This window comes from Sminthopsis crassicaudata, chromosome 4, assembly GCF_048593235.1.
Source record: "Sminthopsis crassicaudata isolate SCR6 chromosome 4, ASM4859323v1, whole genome shotgun sequence".
NCBI lineage: Eukaryota > Metazoa > Chordata > Mammalia > Dasyuromorphia > Dasyuridae > Sminthopsis > Sminthopsis crassicaudata.
The window spans coordinates 344,867,170-344,891,338 of record NC_133620.1 but is presented as its reverse complement, the minus strand read 5'-3'; the positions used below and the strand labels follow the sequence as shown (position 1 = coordinate 344,891,338).

The window sequence follows — 24,169 nt, the reverse complement described above, 5'->3', positions numbered from 1 at the left end:
CAGATTCAGACTAACACAAAGTCCTGCAGTTTTAAAAATACACCATGAGGAGGAGCCTTAACTTAATGCTAAATACCCAACGAAGCCAGCCTGACAACGGAATGAGGGTTGAGATCTGGGCAGGGGTCTTCTCTGCTCTGTGTATTTACTGAGGACAAGGTCTGTGAATGCACTATCAGACTGAGAACTCTCAAAGGGAGAAATAGTGTTTGTGCCCATTAGACTGGGAGCTGGGGGTAGGGAGGGAAAGGGAGAGTATCTGCTCTTATCAGAGGAGAGAGCTTCATCCGATCTTTACTCAGATTTGTTCCCCTCCTTTCCTTTTTGAAAGCCAGCTCTGCCCAGAAGATGTTATATGTCCCTGGTCATCTGACCAGGGCAACATCAACATTGTCTCTTTGGAACTGAGACCCCACTCCCTCAACCTGTTCACACTGCTGGGCTCAGGTTTCTTTGGCATTTCTGTCAGGATGGAGTGCCAAGGATCAAGGACTTATGCAAGGAGCAGAAAGGAGACATATACGATGTTTCTATGAAACTTGCTTTTTATTAAGGAACCAGGAAGCAGTCACTTATAGCCCTCCTGAAGATGCAGAAATGGAGGACTTGGAGCTCACTCAACTGGAAGCCCTCAGTTGTTCCCCCAAGAGTGGGAGGTTCAGGTTCAGCAGAGCAGGGAGTCCTGGCCAGGTGGACTTTCTCTAGTATTCAAATGAGACCCATCAAAAGTTGGAACCATCACTGAACATAAAGCTCTTCCCACCTGGAGGGGAGGAAGAAGAAGGAAGCTTCTCAGCCATGATTTATGGGATGTAGATAGGACCTGTGGAGAGGGGGAGACTCCTTTAAGGAGGAATGACCTGATCAGAGAGGAACATGGATTACCATCTGAGACTGTCCAAGGGAAATTGGGCAATATGGAAGGAACAAGAGGCAGCACAGCAGAAATACAGAATCCTGCTCTGGGAAGAGGAGAAATGGAGAAAGAAGGGGAGGCAGTGGAATGACTCCATCTAATTCCTAGGAGACATGGACTGAGTCTTACATACTTTCTATTTCCTCTTTTGCTAAGCCCAGCACACATTCCACACTTCAGTTACTTAATGATTGTTTGTGGAAGGAAGGAAGGAATAAATCAAGAGTCTAGAAAACCACAGGACCCCTTCACAGGCAAATGAGGGAAAGAAACCACCAGATTTTCAACAAACCTACCAAACTCTTATCTTGTGCAAGGTCCTGTGTTAAGTGCCAAAGATACCCAGTCAAGTCCCTGCCCTCAAGGAACTTACCAGCAACTTAATAAACAGTGGTTGGGAGGATAGGGATGCAAGGAAAAAGGGCTTGGGAAGGAGAGAGTGAATTTACCCAGACTTGCTGTTCTGGTTTCTTCTGCTGTCCCGAGCCTCTCAGCTAGCTGGGCTTCTGCTTTCATGCTATCCCTCTTCCCATACCTGGAGGTGAGGCAAGAAGGTGGGGAGGAGATCAGCGCTTGGCTGGCCTGCAATCCCATCTTCACACTGAGAAGCTTGGTGGTGCTCCCCTGGGTGGAAGAGATATCCCCAGAGCCCGAGAGCAACAGTTGAGAGTTGAGGGGAATGAGAAGATACAGAAAGTGACCTCAAAGTATGTCTCCCCCAGTCCCATTCCTCCCCAGTATTCTTTCATCTGCTGTAGGCAGGAGAGAAGCCCTACCAAGACCCGGAGCACACTTGTGGATGTTAAACATATACACACACACTACCCAATACACAGCCTTGCCCCTCACCGCTGCCTGGTGATTAAATTGAGATAATTCCGAAGTGAGTCATAGTAGCGATTTATCTCCTCCGGGGTGGCCTTTGGACCTGGGGTCTTGGGTTTGATGGGGTAGCTCTCCACTAGAGCCCCTAGGCAGGCCAGCAGAGCCAGTAGCTGAGCAGCCGACATTGCCCCTGGCCTCCAAATAGTCATCATCTGAAGAAGGAGAGAGAGAGCTAGCCTGTCTCCCCCTCATATTTCTCCTCTCTTCTTCCCAAACCCCCTTTCCATTCACCCTCTCAAAGGCTCCCAACAGCACCCAAAGCATTTAGCTTTCAGAGCTGGGAGGCTTCTTGGAGTCCAACCCTCTCATTTACACAAGAGGCAATGGAGGCTCAGACAGAACTGACTCGCCCAGAAATACACAGGTGCAAACAAACATTTAGGCAGACTTAGAAACAAACACCTAAATCCACTCACAAACATCTTCACATTCACTGTTTTCCCAAACCCAGCTAATATATTTAAGAAATGTAGATATAATTAACTGGCCCACCTCCCCATCACTACCCTGGCTATTTCTTGCCCTCTCTCTACAGAATCCCAGTTATCAGAAAGAGGGAACCTTGTGGGGAAAAAAAAAAGTCAGCCAGGAGTTTGTTTTGGGCCTTCTTCCCATTCTTACCACAAGTTTGCTAGCCCCTGATAGCATCCTCCTTATTCCCTCCTCAGAGGTTAAGACCCTCAGATTAAGGTATTCTCAGAGGACCATCTAGCTCCTCCATCCTCAGAACACCTTATTATCTATTAAAGACTCCCCTTCTTTTGCCTCTATTTGGCTAATGGGAAAGTGTCATTCTTGGCTCTCCACTCATTCCCAGTTACTCCCATTACTCTTTTAGTCTCCTCCATCTCACAGCCAAGTGTCCTCTTTAAGTCCCCTGCTATCTTACTCTTAGTTTTCCTCAGTTTCCCTTAATTCCTTGAAGAGAGTGGGCTCTTTCTGACACACTTTACCCTGTCCCCAAACCCTCCCTTGCTTGTATCTTGTTTAAATACTCACTGTATCAATTTGGGAGCTTAGGAACAAGAAGCAGATAAAGCAAAGAAGGAGTAAGGGTTGAAGCTATTTGCTGGACCCAGCTGACTCCCTCTTGGGTTTTCTCCTCCTGGGGCTTGTTTATAACTGCTAGAGAAGAAGGAAGGGAGGGGAAAGGAGAGGGCATTAGGAGAGGGGGAGGGCAAAAGAAGGGGGAGATTGATAGGGGGAGGTCCCTCCTTCCCCATCTAACAGGGATCACCTGACTTCTTTACCAACATTGATAAGGATGCTGTTGCTTCCTCCTTAGGAACTGGGGTGGGTTAGACTGATAGAGATAATGATGAAGGTCCCTCTGGAAAGGAATCCCCACTCCACCTTTCTCATCCCCTTAGCTGAATAAAAAAAAAAAAAAGAACCAGATGTGGTGAGTGTATAGAATCTATTTTTTATTTATTTAATATTTTCCCCAATTACATTTAAAAACATTTTTACATTTGTTTTTTTTAATTTTTTAAATTCTATCCCCACTCAAAATTAAGAAACCACATGTGAAATTGTGAAAAATGTTTCTATAAAAGTCAAGTTGTGAAAGAAAACGGATCTCCCATCCTAATGAAAATAAAAACCCTCAAGAAAAATTAAGTTTAAAAAAAGAGAGATAGAGAAAGAGAGAATGCTTCAATCAGTATTCAGACAATCAATTAGTTCCTTCTTTGGATATGGAAAGGATTTTTCATCCTAAATCCTTCAGAGTAGTCATGATGATTATTTTGCTGAGAATAGCAGTCATTTATAGCTGGTCCTCCCAGAACATTGCTATTACTTTGTATACATTACATTTCACTTTGTTTGAGTTCACAGAGGACTTTCCTGGTAATTTGTTGTTGGGTTTTTTTTTTTAAGTATCCAACTCATCATTTCCCATAGAACAATAATTCTATCATAAACATACAAAACAGTTTATTGAAACATTCCCCAATTGATGGGCATATCCTCAATTTCCAATAATTTTGTCCTGAGAAGAGAGCTTCTATGAATATATCTTGTACATATAGGTCATTTTCCTTTTTTTTATTTCTTTTGGTATTCATGCCTAGTGTAGTGTTGTTAGGTCAAAGGATAATTTATAGCCCTTTGGACACAGATCATATCTTTTGATCATTATTAATTGGGGCATGGCTCTTGTTTTTTATAAATTTGATTCAGTTCCCTCTGTCTTTGAAAAATGAGACCTTGTCAAAGAAATCTGCGTTGAAATTATTTTTACAATTACTATTGCTAAGTGTATCTCCCTCCCATTTATTTCTCTCCTTTCACCCTGTCCCTCCTCAAAAGTGTTTTGGAACTGACCTCTCCCTCCCCTTTTATATCTTTTTTATCACTCTCCTCCCTTTTCCATATCTCATTCCCCTCCTATTGAAGGGTAATATAGATTTCTAGAGAGTATAGAATCGCTAGGATGAGTTCACTACTTTGAATCCATGCCAAACATGCCTCACTCACCACAGTTGTCCATCTAGACATTTTATTTTATCTTATCAGTACATGGGAGAAGGGAGCTGACTAGATGGCTTCTAAGGTCTCATTCCAACATTTATTCAGCTCACTTGGGTGGGAAAAGGAGGGGGGGTATCCCAACTTATATTGGAATCTGAAAACAAAAATTGCACCAGGAATGTATAGGAGACCATGTCTTATTAGACCAATGTCCCCACATTAATACAAGTTTAGAACCTGATCTCTTAGTTTCTAAGACCATCCCACCTCTATGGAGAAGTCAGATTCAGCACCTTCAACAGCTCCTTTGGACTCACAGAAGATTTGGGGAAGGTGGGTGAAACAGAGGGATACTCGGGGCATATCTGCGTGACACCAAAGCAGCTAATGGATTCCTAGAAGCTATGTAATAATCACATGAAAATCATTCATTGCTTTTCATTTTCCATTCTGCTGAGATCATATCTAGTCCTAGCTTGTGGAAAGGGACAGAACCAGAGCTAATAGACTGAGAGAAATCAAGAAATACAGAAAGGGAGAGAGAGATAATGAGAGTGAGACAGTAAAATGAACAGAACTAATAGATTGAAAGAAAGAAAACAAACCAAATATCAATCAGCAGAGAAATGGAGAATGAGATAAGGATTTCAATAAAATTCACAAGTAGAATTAAAAGAACTCAAAGTGAAACAGATGAGAAGTAAGGAGACATACTGGGGATAGGTATTGCACACATAGAGGAGAAACAGTGACAGAAACAGAATCATATCTGGAACAAAGAAGTAAAGATAGAATTTATTGGTTATACAATAGGAGAATGGTTCCTAAGAATGAAAGGGAAGGACAGTCCACCTAAGGAGGGTTGATGGACAGAGCATCTAAAGACAGATGAAACCCTTTTTTCCATCCTTTTGGTTGATCAGCAGAATTGGTCCCTACTAATTCAGGATACTCTTAACCTAACTAACTAGATAGAACTGTTGACATGTCATCTCTTATCCTGGGGAAATAAAGAGATTTTGGGGAGTCCCAGTTCTTCTTGAGAAGGTGTTCTTAAGCTTTGTGATGTCATGGATCCCATTTAGCATTCTGGTGAAGCTTTCTTATGGATCCTTCTCAGAATAATGTTTTAAGTTCATAAAATACATGGATCTATAAAGGAAACTAATTACATTAAGATAAAATGGTAAAAAAAAAAAAATTAATCAAATTCATGAAACAATACTATCCTTGGAAGATATTTTGGGAGCAACTAGTTTTACTTTATCTAGCCCTTTGTCTCTAGGCAGTTTTGTGAGTATAGCATCCAAGACAGAGAGATGGTGGTCCTATTTGTAAAGCTTTCCAGGGGTGACATCCTATGGTTCCTTTTAATTACCTGTTTTTAAGTCAAATCACTCTGATTTTCTGGAAAGTATTCTTTATCAGTGTGTTGTGTCATATGGAATGAACACATCTCCCTTCCACAGCCTAATATTAGATTCTGAGATCTGAGAAGGATCCCAATTGTAGGGATCTGATAAAGGAGATCCAGTCCTTTTCCTCAGGGAACTCCCTGAAGGGAGGAACAGGAAGCTATCCTGACAATGTCAGGACAAATACTGTTACTAAATTAAGAGAAGATGATTTAAATATGAACTGTATATGCCAGTTTGAGGGATGATGAGGAAGGAATATTAAAAACACTAGTCAAGGTTAATCAGGCAAAGGATCCTGAAGTATAATGGAACAGAATAAAGCAAGCACTGGAAAGAGAAGGAATGTGGCTTGGCTGAAATCCACCAAGATGACTTAGAAAATTTTCCCTCCCAACAAAATGTTAATGTACTTCTCTTCTTGTCTCTACTCCATTACTGAAAAGTTCTGAATCAAAAAAAGGTTCCATAATTTCTTCAGTCTGGAAACACCCCTACCAATGTACTCATCTATAACTTTTTAAAAAGTTGTAAGAATAAATAAAATAACAATTTATCATATTATGAATATCTATCATGTGCCAGGTGGTTTACAAACATTTTCTATTTTCATCTTATTTTCACAATATCCTTGGAAAGTAGGTGCTCTTATTATCCCCATTTTCCAGATGAGGAAATAGACTTACCCAAGATCTCACAACTTAACTTAACATCTTAACTCACAACTAGTTAACATGAAAATTCAGATTTTAACTAGGGACTTTCTAAATCTAGGTCTAGCACTGTCTCGTTTCACCAATCTGTCTCAAAAGTGGATCAGTGAACACAAGATACAAATTTTAAAATAATCGCAGAAAAATAAGTTTCGATCTACTCTGAATTTATATCCTAATTTTTCTATATTGTCAACCCCAATATGACTCATTAGAATGTTTTAATTGTGTTTTGGAAAGAAATGTAGCTGCAACTCATTAATGATTTCGTGTTCTGCTACTCTCAAACCCATAGAAACACAGTAAATATGTAAAGCAGAAGTTATAAAAAGTTAAATCTTGATTCACACCCCCAAAAAGCTAGTAAATAACAAAAGGAGGCTTTCCTGATTTCAAGTCTAGCACTCTATCTACTAAGTCACACTACACCATACAAATGAGCTGAAGGTCGCAAGTCTTTTTAAAGTTAAATTTGGCCTCAGTGGAGCTTACTTTTAAAATACAGTTGTGTATTGTGGGAGACATTTATTAGAGTAGCTGATAGAAGGGAAGAACAAGACCTAGGCCAGATGGGAGAAAAAGCTATTAGTTTTCTGGAGGGTTTTTGTTGTTTGTTTGTTTTTTGTAAAAATAAAGGACAGGCAGGTGATGAGAGGGCACTGTGAAGGTAACAACTGGAAATGTTCAGCAAAAAAGACATGAGGAGACAGAACAGAAAAGGTATACTTGAGTTAAAGACAGAAAAGAGGCCATCTCTAGAAGGCTTTGCTAATTACCTAGAGAAGGGAAACAAGAGATTTAATAAGAAAGAAATTGATTCCTTCAGAGGCCAGAAAGCAGAAATGGGGTTGGGATATTACAAAATATGGTGACAGAGCAGAAGATGGGTTAGTTGGTCAGGACCATGGTAAAAATAAAAAAAGAAAAACAGTCCATAGATTTGATTTCATCAGCCTCTACTCGTGTAGATTGGTAAAAACTCAGAGTTGTCTGAGTTAAATCACTTACTCAGAATGATACACTTAGTTTGTGTCCAAACCCAGATATTTCCAACTCCAAGATTTTTATCTATCTTTCTTTTTATGGTATTTTTTTAATTAGAGCTTTTTATTTTCAAAATACATGGATAATTTTCTTCTTCCCCCCCTTCCCCTTAGACAATTGGGATTAACTGACTTGCCCAGAGTCACACAGCTAGGTCATGTTAAGTGTCCTCCTGACTTCAAGGCCAGTGCTCTAACCACTGCGCCACCTAGCTGCCCCTATGTGGATAATTTTCAACATTCACCCCTACCAAACCCTATGTGCCAATAATCTTCCCTCCCTTCCCCCTACCCTCTTCCCTAGACGGCAAGTGATGAAATATATGTTACAAACATGTGTAATTCCTCCATATATATATATATATATATCCACAATATCATGCTACACAAGAAAACTCAAATCAAACAGGAAAAAATGAGAAAAAAAATGCAAACAAACAACAACAAAAAGAGTGAAAATACAATATCATGGTCCACATTCACTTCCCACTGTTCCCATCTCAGGGTCCAAATGGGTTCTCTTCATTATAAGATCATTGGAACTGTCCTGAATCACCTCATTGTTGAGGAGAGCCACATCCATCAGAGTTGTTTAATCAATCTTTCCTATCTCTGGCTCTTTTCTTTTTCACTACCTCTACTTCTATTTTTCCATTCCTTTTCTTGTCTCTTCTCACTTTCTTCTTCATTTTCTATGTCTCCCCCATCTCTCTCATCTCTCTCTCTCTCTCTCTCTCTCTCTCTCTCTCTCTCTCTCTCTCTCTCTCTCTCTCTTTCTCTCTCTCTCTCTCTCATATTTTCTTATCTCTCCTCTTCTCTTTTATATTTTCTCTCCATTTACCTCTTCCTTCATGTCTTCTTATCTCTCCTCCATTTCTCTCCCTCATCTCTCTCTTCCATATATCTCTCTCCTCTTTTTATCTCTCTCCTCCATTTCTCTCTCTCTCCCATTACTCATCTTTCACCCTCATCTCTTTCTCTCTCTCCCATTTATCTCTCTGCTTCTCTTATTTCTCTCCTCCATGTATTTTTCACCTTTAAAAAATCTTTCTTCTACATTTCTCTCTCTCCCATCTCTTCTCACCTCTCTCCTCCATTTCTCTTTCCCCATCACTTATCTCTCTCCCCTTCTCATCTATCTTCTACATTTATCTCTTTTCTTATCTCTCTTCTCCATTTAAATCGCTCCCTCATGTCTCATTTCTTCTCCATTTCTTTCTCCCCATTTTTTCTCATCTCTCTCATCAATTTATCTCTCTCCCCTCATCTTTCTTATCTCTTATTTCTCTCCTCCCCTTATGTCATTTATCCTTCTCGTCTTTTCTTATTCTCCACTTCTCTTCCCTATTTGTCTCTTGGTCATTTCATCTCCTCTATTTCTCTTCTTTTCTCTCTTCTCAATTTCTCTCTCCTCTTCTCTTCTCTCTCCCCAATTCTTTCCCTCATCTCTTTTTATATTTCTCTTTCATTTTTCTCTCTCTCCTTATCTCTTCTCCATTTTCTCTCATTTCTTATCTCTTCTCTCCATTTTTCTCTCTTCTCTTCTCATTTCTCTCCTCCATTTATTTTTCTTCCTTATCTCTTTTTATCTTCTCTATTTCTCCCATTTATCTCTCTCCCCCATCTCTTCTCATTTCCCTTTCTCCATTTTTCTCTCCTCTTCTCTTTCTCTTCCATTTCTCTCTCCCCATCTCTTCTCATCTCTCTTCCCATCTCCTCTCATCCCTCTCTTTTATTTATCTCCTTCCTTCTCTTCTTATTCTTATCACTCACTCTCATTTATCTCTCTCCTCATCTCTTCTAATTATCTCTCCTTCATTTATCTCTTTCCCTCATCTCTTCTTATCTTTCTTCATCATCTCTACCTCATCTTTTTTTTAATCACTCTCTTCTCCATCTCTCTCTCCTCTTATCGATCTTCTCCATTTCTCTCTCCCCATTAATCTTTCTCCTCATCTCTTCTCATTTCTCTCCTCATCTCTCTTCTCCATTTCTCACCTTTCTTATCTCTCTCCTCTATTTCTCTATCCTTCTTATCTCTCTCCTCCATCTCTCTCTCCCCCATTTAGCTCTCTTCTCCCTCTCCATTTTTCTCTCTCTCTCATCTCTCTTCCCCCCCCCATCTTTTCTCATCTCTCTCTCCTCCCCTTATTTTTCTTATCTCTTTTCTTTACTCTTTCCCCCCTCCCCAGATTTTTCTCTCCTCCAATTCCAGGGGGAAAAGTTCCTATTTCTTTCCTTGTCTCTACTGAGACTTTTGATCTCTTTCTTGATCTCTCTAATCTTGGGAAGAAATCTATTAGTGGCACAAGATAAAGAGTTCAAAATTAGCAGTTAGAGAACTAAGTTTACAATTTCAGCTCTGTCACTTATAACTTAGATGAATTTGGGCAATTCGTTTAACTTTTTCTAGAACCTTAGTGGCCTCATGTTAGATGAGTGGGTCAGATCAGATGATCTATAAAGCCATCCCTTTTGACTCTAAATCACTGATCCTAATTAGTCTTTGCTAATCACCCTTTCTGTGTCTTTTCTCTCCTATCTCCCATTTTTGTTCATTCTCTCTCCTTCTCTTTCCTTTCTTCTTTCTCCTCCCAGTTGAGACTCCTGAGGCTATTCTCCCATCTATCCCCTCTCTGTCCTCCATCTTTTTCACTACCCACTTATCCTGGGGCAGGATGTAAAAGTGTTGGAGAAGAAAGGAGGGGATTGAAACTACTATGTGTCATTTATTCTTTTCCTCTTTAACATCTCTATTAGTTCTAAAATCCATGAAAAAATCATTAGTTCTGACTATATCAGATCAGAGTCACCCATCAGCAATTAGAGAACAGGGAAGGAGGGGGAAAAATAAATGAACGATCGCCTTCCATCTGCACACCATTGCCCATTGCCTTGGATGAATGTGGCAGTGACATCTGGGAAGGGAACAGAGAGGCCTCCAGGTTTGTCAGGTTGTAAATCATGTCACCTGGACCCCCTCCCTAGCTCTCCTCTTCAGCTTCATTATCCTCACCTGCTTCCTGGCAAGGGAATGGGAAAAGATTGGTATAGGAAAAGACAGGTCAGATCATATACTCCGGGGGCAGCTGACTCTTAAGTACTAAGAATTTGGGGGGGAGAGACAGTGACCCCCATTCCTTCTCTCTGGCTTCCTACATATGTCCTTTTTTTTAAATTTTATAATTATAAATTTTTTGACAGTATATATGCATGAGGAATTTTTTTTATAACATTATCCCTTGTATTCATTTTTCCAAATTTTCCCCTCCCTCCCTCTACTTCCTCCCCTAGATGACAGGCAATCCCATACATTTGTTAGCACTACTGTCTAATCTACCCAGGTTACTTACACCTTCGGAATCTAATACTTAACGTGCAACAAGAAAATGGGATTTGCACACATATATTGTATCTAGCTTATATTGTAACACATGTAAAATGTATGGGATTGCCTGTCATCTAGGGGAGGGAATAGAGGGAGGGAGGGGATAATTTGGAAAAATGAATACAAGGGATAATGTTATAAAAAAATTACTCATGCATATATAGTGTCAAAAAATTTTATAATTATAAAATAAAAAAAAAACAATTTACATTCACTTCCCAGTGTTCCTTCTCTGGGTGTAGTTGTTTCTGTCCATCATTAATCAACTGGAAGTGAGTTGGATCTTCTTTATGTTGAAGACATCCACTTCCATCAGAATACATCTTCATACAGCATTGTTGTTGAAGTGTATAGTGATCTTTTGGTTCTGTTCATTTCACTCAGCATCAGTTCATGTAAGTCTCTCCAAATCTTTCTGAATTCCTCCTGCTGGTCATTTCTTACAGAGCAATAATATTCCATAACTTTCATATATCATAATTTACCCAACCATTCTCCAATTGATGGACATCCATTCAACTTCCAGTTTCTAGCCACTATGAAAAGAGCTGCCACAAACATTTTGGCACATACAGGTCCCTTTCCCTTCTTTAGTATTTCTTTGGGATATAAGCCCAATAGCAGCAATGTTGGATCAAAGGGTATGCACAGTTTGATAACTTTTTGGGCATAGTTCCAGATTGCTCTCCAGAATGGCTGGATTCTTTCGCAACTCCACCAACAATGTATTAGTGTCCCAGTTTTCCCACATCCCCTCCAACATTCATCATTATTTGTTCCTGTCATCTTAGCCAATCTGACAGGTGTGTAGTGGTATCTCAGAGTTGTCTTAATTTGCATTTCTCTGATCAGTAGTGATTTGGAACATTCTTTCATATGAGTGGATATAATTTCAATTTCATCATCTGAGAATTGTCTGTTCATATCCTTTGACCATTTATCAATTGGAGAATGGTTTGATTTCTTATAAATTAGGGTCAGTTCTCTATATATTTTGGAAATGAGACCTTTATCAGAACCTTTAACTGTAAAAATATTTTCCCAATTTGTTACTTCCCTTCTAATCTTGTTTGCATTAGTATTGTTTGTACAGAAACTTTTTAGTTTGATGTAATCAAAATCTTCTATTTTGTGATCAATAATGATCTCTAATTCTCCTCTGGTCATAAATTCCTTCCTCCTCCACAGGTCTGAGAGGTAAACTATTCTATGTTCCTCTAATCTATTTATGTTCTCATTCTTTATGCCTAAATCATGGTCTTATCTTGGTATATGGTGTTTGTCAAACACTAGATTGCTATAGATGTACCCTTTTTTGTCCTTTGTACCTAATCTGTTCCACTGATCCATTGGTCTATTTCTTAGCCAATACCAAATGGTTTTGGTGACTGCTGCTATATAATATAGCTTTAGGTCAGGTACACTTAGACCCACCTTCATCTGACTTTTTTTTCATTAGTTCCCTTGCAATTCTCGACCTTTTATTCTTCCATACGAATTTTGTTGTTATTTTTTTCTAGGTCATTAAAATAGTTTCTTGGGAGTCTGATTGGTATAGCACTAAATAAATAGATTAGTTTGGGGAGTATTGTCCATCTTTATTATATTCGCTCGGCCTAATCCAAGAGCACTGAATGTCTTTCCAATTATCTAAATCTGACTTTATTTTTGCGGCAAGTGTTTCGTAATTTTGCTCATATAATTCCTGACTTTTCTTTGGTAGATGGATTCCCAAATATTTTATACTCTCAACATTTGATTGGAATGGAATTTCTCTCTGTATCTCTTGCTGTTGCATTTTGTTGGTGATGTATAAAAATACTGAGGATTTATGTGGATTTATTTTGTATCCAGCAACTTTGCTAAAGTTATGAATTATTTATAATAACTTTTTATTAGAATCTTTGGGGTTTTCTAAGTATACCATCATATCATCTGCATAGAGTGACAGTTTGATTTCCTCATTACCTACTCTTATTCCTTTAATCTCTTTCTCGACTCTTATTGCTGAGGCTAACATTTCTAATACAATATTGAATAGTAATGGTGATAGTGGGCAACCTTGTTTCATTCCTGATCTTACTGGAGAAGGTTCCAGTTTATCTCCATTGCATATTATGCTTACTGACAGTCGTAAATATATGCTCCTGATTATTCTAAGGAATAGTCCATTTATTCCTATACTCTTAAGCGTTTTTAGTAGGAATGGATGTTGGATTTTATCAAATGCTTTTTCTGCATCTATTGAGATGATCATATGGTTTTTATTAATTTGATTATTAATATGGTCAATTATACTAATAGTTTTCCTAATATTAAACGAACCCTGCATTCCTGGTATAAATCCTACTTGATCATAGTGTATTGTCCTGGGGATGATTTTCTGAAGTCTTTTTGCTAATATCTTATTTAAGATTTTAGCATCAATATTCATTAAGGAAATTGGTCTATAGTTTTCAACCTACCTGGTTTAGGTATCAGTACCATGTCTGTGTCATAAAAGGAGTTTGGTAGGACTCCTTCATCCCCTATTTTTTCAAATAGTTTATATAACATTGGGGCTAATTGTTCTTTAAATGTTTGGTAGAATTCACATGTAAATCCATCTAGTCCTGGGGATTTTTTCCTGGGAAGTTAATAGCTTGTTCTATTTCTTTTTCTGAAATGGGACTATTTAAGCAATTTATCTCCTCCTCTGTTAATCTCGAAAGCCTATATTTTTGGAGGAAGTCATCCATTTCACTTAAGTTATCAAATTTATTGGCATAAAGTTGGGCAAAGTAATTCCTTATTATTTCTCTAATTTCCTCTTCATTGGTGGAAAGATCCCCCTTTTCATTTGTAAGACTAACAATTTGATTTTCCTCTTTCCTTTTTCGGATCAGATTTACCAAAGGTTTATCTATTTTATTGGCTTTTTCATGAAACCAACTCTTGGTTTTATTTATTAATTCAATAGTTTACTTTCAATATTATTGATTTCTCCTTTTAATTTTAGTATTTCAAGTTTGATTTTTGGTTGGGGGGTTTTAATTTGGTCCTTTTCTAGCTTTTTAAGTTGCAGGCCCAATTCGTTAATCTTCTCTTTCTCTATTTTGTTCAAATAAGTCTCTAAAGATATAAAATTTCCCCTTATTACTGCTTTAGCTGCATCCCACAAATTTTGGTATGATGTCTCATCCTTGTCATTATCTTGAGTGAAATTATTGTTTCTATAATTTGCTGTTTCACCCAGTCATTCTTTAAGATGATATTATTCAGTTTCCAATTACTTCTTGGTCTATTTACCCCTAACTTCTTATTGAATGTAGTTTTTATTGCATTGTGATCTGAGAAGACATTTATTATTTCTGCCTTCCTGCATTTAATTTTGAGATCTTTACCTACATATGTCTTTTGAGGCAAAAACCAAGCAACCCTCACCTGCAGAAGCCTAGCTGCAGAGCCATCTCTGTGGAAAATGGGGAAGGCCTCTCTGCTGGACATAGCAGAGAGGGAAATTGATGCCTGTTGGATCCAAGAGATTCCCTGCTGGATATTCCCTGGGAGAACAGAAGATCAAACCCCAGTAACCCCCCCCAAAATTGGATTATCCAGACTTCAGGCATATAAAATTTTTCAAATACACCATTTCCTGAATAGTTTATACGATGAAAATAAACTCACACACTAGCATATGGGCTTAAGCATACTCTCATACTCTTCTACATACAAAATAATCTAAACTCATTCAACTCTGTATCTCTGTCTGTCTCTGTGTCTCTGTCTGTCTCTGTCTCTGTCTGCCTCTTTCTCTCTGTGTCTCTGTCTCTGTCTGTCTGTCTCTGTCTCTGTCTGTCTCTGTGTCTCTGTCTCTCTCTTTGTCTCTCTTTGACTCCCTCTCTGTCTCCCTCTCTGTCTCCCTCTCTGTCTCTCTGTCTCTTTTTCACACACACACACACACACACACACACACACACACACACACACACACAGGGGAAAAGTCCAGACTATAGGCCCCAAAGTGACTGATTCTCATCCTAAAACCCTCATCCCCATGTTCCAGAGCACACACTGACCTCTGAGGCCTCTTCCAAGCTATTTACCATTAAATGAATCAAGGATATCCATCTCTGGCCAGGACGGGGGATGAGGGTGGGAGAAGAGGAAATGGGCTTCTCTTGTGCCAGTACCTGGGGCCCCTGAGTTTCTTGAGGTAAGAAGAGTTTGTTTGTCAAGGTAAGTGGCATCTGTGTACAGAGCTGAGGCAGAGATGTACTCGTCCGGGCCTTATCTCCCTCAAACACCCGCTAACCTTCCGTCTTGCCACACCCCACACCTGGAAATGGTTTCACGGATGGTTCCCAATGTGCTCAATAACCACTCTGTCCGGAAAATCTTTATCTTATCTACCCCATCAGAGATAACAGACTGCGTGATCTAGGTGGGTGGGATGGAGGAGACTAGAGTGCCCCAGAGGCCCCACTGTGAGACAAATATCACCACTACCCTTGGTACTTCCTGCCTATGGGGATCTTAACCACCCAAATGGCAATTTGGGAGGGAGAGGGGAAATGGACCTGTCAGAAAAAGTGACAGACTCCAAGGAAAATATCATCCAACAGAAAGAGAAATTGAAACCCAGAGAAATCATTTGACCAATATCATTCAGCTGCTTAGCAGTGGAATTAGACTAAAGGCCAGATCTATTGATTGATGGCACTTCAAGAATAGAGGCCTGAGAACATTCAGAAAGGCAGCCCCTTCCTCTCTCCCACCATTCCAAGCTTCAATCCTTCTAATTTCAGTCAAAATTTTAATGCATCGGGTGCTCCTCCTCCTCCTCCTCCTTTTTCTTTTTGCTGAGGCAATTGGGGTTAAGTGACTTGCCCAGGGTCACACAGCTAGGAAGTATTAAGTCTGAGGTCAAATTTGAACTCGGGTCCTCCTGACTTCAGAGCTGGTGCTCTATCCACTGCGCCACCCAGCTGCCCCAATGCCTCGGTTTCTTAACAAAAATTGGAACATGGGAGATTTGGACTAGCTGGTCTGTGTTCTAGGATTCTCAAGGTATAGATGGTATAGTAATACCCCATCTCATCCTCACCCCCATCACACACACATATTATACTTTACCAGCTCGCCATCCCCTTCAACTCACTGTTATGAAACTGAGTTCACAAAACAGGGACAGACACTAGGCAAGATTTAAGACAGATGAGTCTAATTATAACACCAGTGACTGAGACATCTAGGTGATAGATACAATGGAAATCAGGGAGACTTGGATTCAAATTTGGCTTTAGATACTCCCCAGTTGTGTGAGTCTAAGAAAGTCATTTAACTTTTGTTTTGCCTGTGTTTTCCCATCTGTAAAATGGGAATAATGATAGTACTTATTTTCCAGCATTATTGTGAGAATCAAATAAAATAATTGTAAAGAGTTTAGTACAGTGCCCTGCATATATTTAGTACTATATAAATGTTATCCTTATTAAACAGGAATAGATAGTAGGCAAGACTTAAGACAGACATGTCTTACTGAGGCACAGTGGGTAGAGGGCTGAACTTCAGTCAAGAAGATCTAAATTCAAATTCTGTCCCAGATATTTACTAGTTGTGTTACTTAACTACTATCTGTCTATTTCTTCACCTGCAAAATGAGATTAAGATAGTACTTGTCTCCCTAGATTGTTGTGACAATAAAATGAGATATTTGTAAAGTACTTTTCAAACCTGAAAGTGCTATGTAAATCAAGGTGTTATTACTGTTATTACTAACCAGAGCAGTAACCAAGACTATTTTCACCTGGTGCAAAGCAGGAGAGGAGTATGCTTTACTATGTTAGTTATAAATGAAAAAATATTAGGCACTAAGTGGCAAGCACTGTGCTATGCCTTGAAAATAACAAAACATTTAAGACACTTTCTGCTTTCAAGGACTTTTTTTTTTCCTGTGAGGCAATCCAGATTAAGAAACTTGCCCAAGATCACACAACTAGTATCAAGTGTCTAAGGCTGGATTTGAACTCAGGCCCTCCTACTCCATCACTGCACCCCCTAGCTGCTCCAAGGACCTCCTTCTCTAATAAGGAAGACCAAATATATATATATAGAAGTCAAATGAAAAGGTTCCCCAATTCTCAAAATGGGGCAGCAAAGCAGTTGATAACACCTAGCATAGGGCCTCCATAGCAGTTTAAAAAGTTTGAGACATAGTTTCTGGGTAATTTGGTCATGCTGTTAATAAAGTCAGCATGTTTACTGTTAATAAAAAGAGGTCAGTGGCATTCCAGAATGCTAAAGACACCTTGCTGTAGTGGGCTCACAATCTGTTCTCCTTCATTTTCAAAGACTACCATGACAGAAAGGAGGTGATACTATGCCATGCAAGTGAGTTGGAGGGAGGGCTGTGGAAGGTTACCTTCCTCACTTTATCCTCTGCAGGCATCTGGGTCCAGTGGATCCACATCTTGGTATGGATTGGGACAACTGGAGATGGTCCTGGATACAATGCTAGATCTTAGTCTTTTTAAGCTAAAGTCTTTTCCCAGGTTTGTCTGAAGCAAAGCCCATTTGCTGCTTAAGTTTGGAAGGATGGGTGTTCCTGAGGATGGCAATCAATTCTGATTGGTTAACAATGGGAGCATGAATATTACAATAAACGAAGAGCTATGTTACAATAAAGTTCTTGAGGGTACAATTCCTGGTCAGAGAGACTTACAAATCAAAGAGGGAACTTCTAGTTCAGACCTGAGTAACTATAAATGTTATGCCACAGTCTCCTTGAGCTGTTCTACCTCAGTTTTCCTGCACTAGTTTCCCTCATTGTCCTGAGTTTCCCTGAATTGTTCTATCTCAGTTTCCTTAACTGTTCTTCCTCAGTCCCTTAAGTTGTAAAACCCCCCTGGTTCATTAAGACTGAGGACCATTTGCTCTAAGGTTATAAATAGTCAATGGGAGATGAGGAGCAGATCAGACTTTCTGGCTCCTAGCTCCTTCTGCCCCCAAGAATTTATGACACTGCCCCCCTAAAATATTCCAAAAGATAAGACTATCTCAAATACTTCACTGACATCTTTACTTCTGTTTATTCGAACTTTCTGACTCTGGTTTTTAGTAAGAATTTACAGCCTCCCCCCATCCTGACAGAACCAATCGGTTCTAACTTTTCCTGCTTTTCTTCTTTTCTTTGTCTGAAAAGCTATAAAAGAGCTTTTCATTCCCCCATTCGTTACTGGATACTTTGAGACGAGAGTCCTGTCCAGTCAATTAAACTCTCCAATTAATAAAATATTAAAAACTCTCTAATCTCTATCTTGCCTCAGTTTCTCCAGCATTACATAAAGAGCAGAAATCCTCCCATTAGGAGGATCTTTTACTGTCTGATTAGGTCTTAACCTGGATAAGTCTTTGCTCAAGATTTCCCACAATGGTTGATTTCTGGATGAGGAAGTAGAAAAGAGGAAAAACTTTGGTCCTGATTCAATAATTAGTTATTAATATGAGAGAAATAATCATTTCTCTCAGCAGTTTCTAGTGTTAAACCATTTGACAGTGGCAAGAACTTTGTTTTCTAGTTCTTCAAGCTCTGTGTCTAAAGCACCTGAGCAAACAATTATTAGGCTGTCTCCAAAGGAATTGCTTCCTGGAATATTCACTCTGGGGACTGAGCTAGGAAAAATGGTGGAAGAAAAGGAAGAGTTACTCCCTAGACCCCTGGACTTAGGGTTCTATGATATTTTCATCTCATGGGAGGCGGTGGTCAAAATGATAGTGATTTGAATCTCCTGCACATGTTATTTCCCATGTTTCCCTTGGGGCACTTCAGCCAAGCTGGCATGCATCCTCTATACATAACAAGCTCAAGGGCAGTTGATGGGGATGATTGTCTAAGTCAAAGCTTCTTAACTTGTAGCTTATGATCATCACCTAACTGAATGGGGAGGGGAGTCATGCTAAATTCGACAACAGTAAAAGGTTTCTGAATGCTTTTCAATATCAAATATTTAGCCAAGATTTAATTCTTTATGGAAAAATAAACAAGCATATCCATCTCATTATTATGCAAATTTACTTTCATCTTTAATAAATGGTAAAATGATATTATCTCAAAGAATTGTTTCTTTATGATTTATTATCAATAATATATGATTTGTATACCCATTTTACATACTTATATATCCAGGGCCACATAACAATTTCTCAAAGGCAAAAAGGGGTCATGAGTGGAAGAAGTGTAAGCCCTAGTCTAGGTGACACAAATTCCAAGGGCTCTTGGACTCAGTGTGTGGATATGAATAGAAGGGATAGTGGAGGTGGTAGCACTGGAGATTTGACTCACCTGGCAAACAAGACCTGCTCTCTTTCCTTTAGGGTGCTAAACACTTCAATCAGTCTGCTTTCTTCTCATTAGTCATGGCTTTGCTATTTCTCCCCATGCTTTTCTCAGCACAGAGAAAGGAACACTACACACACACACACACACACACACACACACACAGAGTCATATATTCCAGACCAGATTTTGGAACATGCTGCCAAGCACCTGAGTGGTGCAGTGGACAGAGCTCCAGGCCAACAGTCAGTAAGACCTGAGTTCAGATATTAGCTGTTTGACCCTGGGCAAATCACTTGAAACAACAGTTTCCTTAGCTGCAAAATGGACATAATAATAGTAGACAGCTAGGTGAGACAATGAATGGAGTTAAAATCCAGCTTCAGAAATACTCACTAGGTATGTGACCCTGGGCAAGTCACTTCACCTTTTTTGCCTCAGTTTCTTCCTCTGTAAAATGAGCTAGAGAAGGAAATGAGAAACCACTCCAGGATCTTTGCCAAAAAAATCCCAAGTAGGATTACAAAGAGTTAGAGCTGATTAAAACAACTGAACAATACACATCACATTAAAGTTGTTTTGAGGTTCAAATGGGATAACATTTGTAAAGTGTTTAGCACTATGCCTGTTATATAATAGGCACTTAATAAATGCATGTTCGCTTTCCCTCCCCTTCTTTTGTATTCTCATATATAGCTGAAAAGCTGATCCCCTTCTCACACATACATAAGAGGTATGGAAACATGGGTGACTCTTTTCTGGGTTATTCATGTTTCTTCAGCTTCTGAATGGCCATTTCCTATAATTCCCAATTCAAAAAAGCTGAAAAGTGTCCAAAGAAATGGGTAACCAGATTGAGCACTAAGACCACACCACATGAGTATCTGTCATGAAGAAAAGGGATAAAACTTGTCCTGTCTGTCTCCAGAAAGAAGCAGCAAAAGCAATGCGTTTAAGAGGTACAAAGAGGTAGATTTCAATTTGATGTCCACAAAAGGGGAAAGGGAATGCACACTTATTTAACACCTACTACATGCTAAGCATTTTATAAATATATTAATGTTTATGTTGTGTTATGATAATTATAATGTATAATTATATAACAAATATCTGATCTACATATATTATATATTTAATTTTGTGTTATAATAAAATACATAATAATATATAAATGTAATTTATATTATGTTAAAATAGTAATATTGATCCTTACAATCACCCTGGGAAGTTGGTACTATTCTTGTGCCTTATTTGTGCCTCAATTTCACAACTGAGGAAATTGAGGCAGTTGGGAATTAAGTGGCTTGTCTAAGGTCACATATCTAATAATTCTTAAACTGATTTTAAACTCAGATCTTCCTGAATCCAGTTGCAATGTTCTTGTTTAACAGTTTTCAATTACATCAAAATTTTTTGTTTCTTGGCAAAGATACTAGTTTTGGTTCATCATTTCCTTCTGCAGCTCAATTTACAGATGAGGAAACTGAGGCAGATAGAGTTAAGTGATTTGCCCAGGGTCACACAACTAGTAAAGTGCCTGAGGCCAGATTTGAACTCAGGAAGATGAGAATTCCCCACTCCAGGCAAGTGGATGGCAAGTAGTCTAATGTATGTTAAACATGATAGAAATATATGTTAAATCCAATATATGCATAGATATTTATACAATTATCGTGCTGCACAAGAAAAAAAAAAAGAGAAACAAAATAAAATGCAAACAATGTTGTGAACCACATTCAGTTCCTACAGTCCTCTCTCTGGGTGTAGATGGCTCTCTTCATCACTGAACAAGTGGAACTAGTTTAAATCATCTCATTGTTGAAGAAAGCCACGTCCATCAGAATTGACCATTATATAGTCTTGTTGCCTTGTATAATGATCTCCCTGGTTCTGCTCATTTTACTTAGCATTAGTTCATGTAAGTCTCTCCAGGCCTCTCTGAAATTATCCTCTTGGTCATTTCTTGCAGAACAATAGTATTCCATAGCATTCATATAGCATAATTTATTCAGCCATTCTCCACTAGGTGAGCATCCACTCAGTTTCCAGTTTCTTGCTACTACAAAGAGGGCTCCCACAAACATTCTTGCACATACAGGTCCCTTTCCTTCTTTAAGATCTCTTTGGAATATAAGCCCAGTAGTAACACTGCTGGGTCAAAGGATATGCACAGTGTGATAATTTTTTGAACATAGTTCCAAATTGCTCTCCAGAATGGTTGAATCTGTTCACAGTTCCATCAACAATGAATCAGTGTACCAGTTTCCCTACGTCCTCTCCAATATTCATCATTATCTTTTTTTGTCATCTTAGCCAATCTGACAGATGTGTGGTGATATCTCAGAGTTATCTTAATTTTCATTTCTCTGATCAATAGTGATTTGGAGCGCCTTTTCATATGACTAGAAATAGCTTCAATTTCTTCCTCTGAAAATTGTCTGTTCATATCCTTTGACCATTTATCAATTCAAGAATGGCTTGATTTCTTATAAATTTGAGTCAATTCTCTATATATTTTGGATATGAGGCCTTTATCAGAATTTTTGACTGTAAAATGTTTTCCCGGTTTATTACTTCCCTTCTAATCTTGTCTGCATTAGTTTTGTTTGTACAACAACTTTTTTTACTTAATATAATCAAAATTATCTATTTTGTGATCAATAATGATCACTAGTTGTTCTTTGGTTGCAAATTCCTTTCTCCTCCACATGTCTGAGAACATATACTATGTTCTTCTAATTTATTTATAATCCCATTCTTTATGCCTAAATCACGAACCCATTTTGTTAAATATGGGTCAGTGCCTAGTTTCTGCCATACTAGTTTCCAATTTTCCCAGCAGTTTTTGTCAAATAATTAATTCTTATCCCAAAAGCTGAGATCTTTGTCAGTCACTAGATTGTCAAACACTAGATTGCTATATTTATTAACTATTTTGTCCTGTGAACCTAACCTATTCCACTGATCAACTAATGTGTTTCTTAGCCAGTACCAAATGCTTTTGATGACCACTGCTTTAGAATATAATTTTAGATCTGGTTCAGCTAGGCCACCTTCATTTGATTTTTTTTTTCATTAGTTCCTTTGAAATTCTTGACTTTTTGTTCTTCCAGATGAATTTTGTTATTTTTTTTTCTAGGTCAATAAAATAGTTTCTTGGGAGTTTGATTGGTATAGCACTAAATAAATTGATTAGTTTAGGGAGTATTGTCATCTTTATTATATTTATTCGACCTATCTTAGAGCATTTGATATTTTTCCAATTATTTAGATCTGACTTTGTGTGAAAAGTGTTTTCTAGTTTTGCTTATATAGTTCCTGACTTTACCTTGGCAGACAGATTACCAAATATTTTATACTATCAGCAGTTATTTTAAATGGAATTTCTCTTTGTATATTTTGCTGTGGCAATTGCTGATTTATGTGGACTTATTTTGTATCCTGCAACTTTGCTAAAGTTGTGAATTATTTCTAATAGCTTTTTTGCTGATTCTCTGGGGTTCTCTAAATATATGATCATATTATCTGCAAAAAGTGGTCATTTGGTTTTCTCATTACCTATTCTAATTCCTTTAAATCTTTTTCATCTCTTATTGCAAAAGCTAGCATTTCTAATACAATATTGAATAGTAATGGTGATAGTAGGCAACCTTGTTTCACCCCTGATCTTAATGGGAATGGTTCCAGCTTATCCCCATTACATATGATGCTTACTGATGGTTTTAAATAGATGCTACTATTTTAAGGAAAAGACCATTTATTCCTATATTCTGTAGTGTTTTTAATAGGAATGGGTGTTGGGATTTTATCAAATGCTTTTCTGCATCTATTGAGATTATATGGTTTTTGTTCATTTGGTTATTAATATAGTCAACATGCTCATAGTTTTCCTAATATTGAATCAGCCCTGTATTCTTGATATAAATCCTACTTGGTCATGGTGTATTATCCTGGGGATGATTTTCTGTAATCTCTTTGCTAATATTTTATTTAAGATTTTTGCATCAATATTCATTAGGGAGACTGGTCTCATAATTTTCTTTCCCTGTTTTCATCCTATCTAGTTTAGGTCTATCTCATAAAAGGAATTTGGTCGAGTCCTTCATTCCCTATTTTTTCAAATAATTTAAATAGTTTAATTAGTTGTTCTTTAAATGTTTGGTAGAATTCACATATAAGTCCATCTGGTCTGGGGGATTTTTTCTTAGGGAGTTGACTAAAAGCTTGTTCTATTTTTCTGAAATAGGATTATTAAGTAATTTACTTCCTCCTCTGTTAATCTGGGCAATCTATTTTTGGTAGGTATTCCTCCATTTCACTTATGTTATCAAATTTATTGGCATAAAGTTGGGCAAAGTAACTCCTAATTTTTGCTCTAATTTCCTCCTCATATTCTCCCTTCTAAAGGTTTTATCTATTTTGTTGGGGTTTTTTTTTTTCATAAAACCAACTCTTAGTTTTATTAATTCAAAATAGTTTTTAACTTTAAATTTTATTAATCTTGGGGAAGCTAGGTGGTGCAGTGGATAGAGCACCAGCCCTGAATTCAGGAGGACCCGAGTTCAAATCTGATCTCACACACTTAACACTTCCCAGCTGTGTGACCCTTGGCAAGTCACTTAACCCCAGCCTCAGGGGGGAAAAAAAATATTAATCTCTCCTTTTATTTTTAGAATTTCAAGTTTGATATATGATTGGGACTTTTTAATTTGCTCTTTTTCTAGCTTTTTTAGTTGTAAGCCCAATTCATTGATCTTCTATTTCTCTATTTCATGAAAATAAGCATTTAGAGATATAAAATTTCCTCTTATTACCACTTTGGCTGCATCCCCACAAATTCTGGTATGCTGTCTCATTATTGTCATTCTCTTGGATGAAATTATTGTGTCTATGATTTGCTGTTTCATCCATTCATACTTTAGGATGAGACTGTTTAGTTTCCAATTACTTTTTGGTCTGTTTTCCTCTGGCTTTTTATAGAATGTAATTTTTATTGCATTGTAATCTGAAAAAATTC

General features: G+C 38.1%; 1 protein-coding gene across 1 annotated transcript; it reads right to left on the bottom strand.

The window, feature by feature from the left end:
• Positions 1-544: 544 nt before the first annotated feature.
• PYY (peptide YY) lies at positions 545-3,048 on the bottom strand. Its single transcript, XM_074265471.1, has 4 exons — positions 2,801-3,048; positions 1,766-1,953; positions 1,366-1,451; positions 545-763 (listed from the first exon to the last, which is right to left on the bottom strand). Exons 2-4 carry the CDS (start codon positions 1,951-1,953, stop codon positions 723-725), a joined length of 315 nt encoding a protein of 104 aa, XP_074121572.1. The 5' UTR covers positions 2,801-3,048; the 3' UTR covers positions 545-722.
• Positions 3,049-24,169: the final 21,121 nt, after the last annotated feature.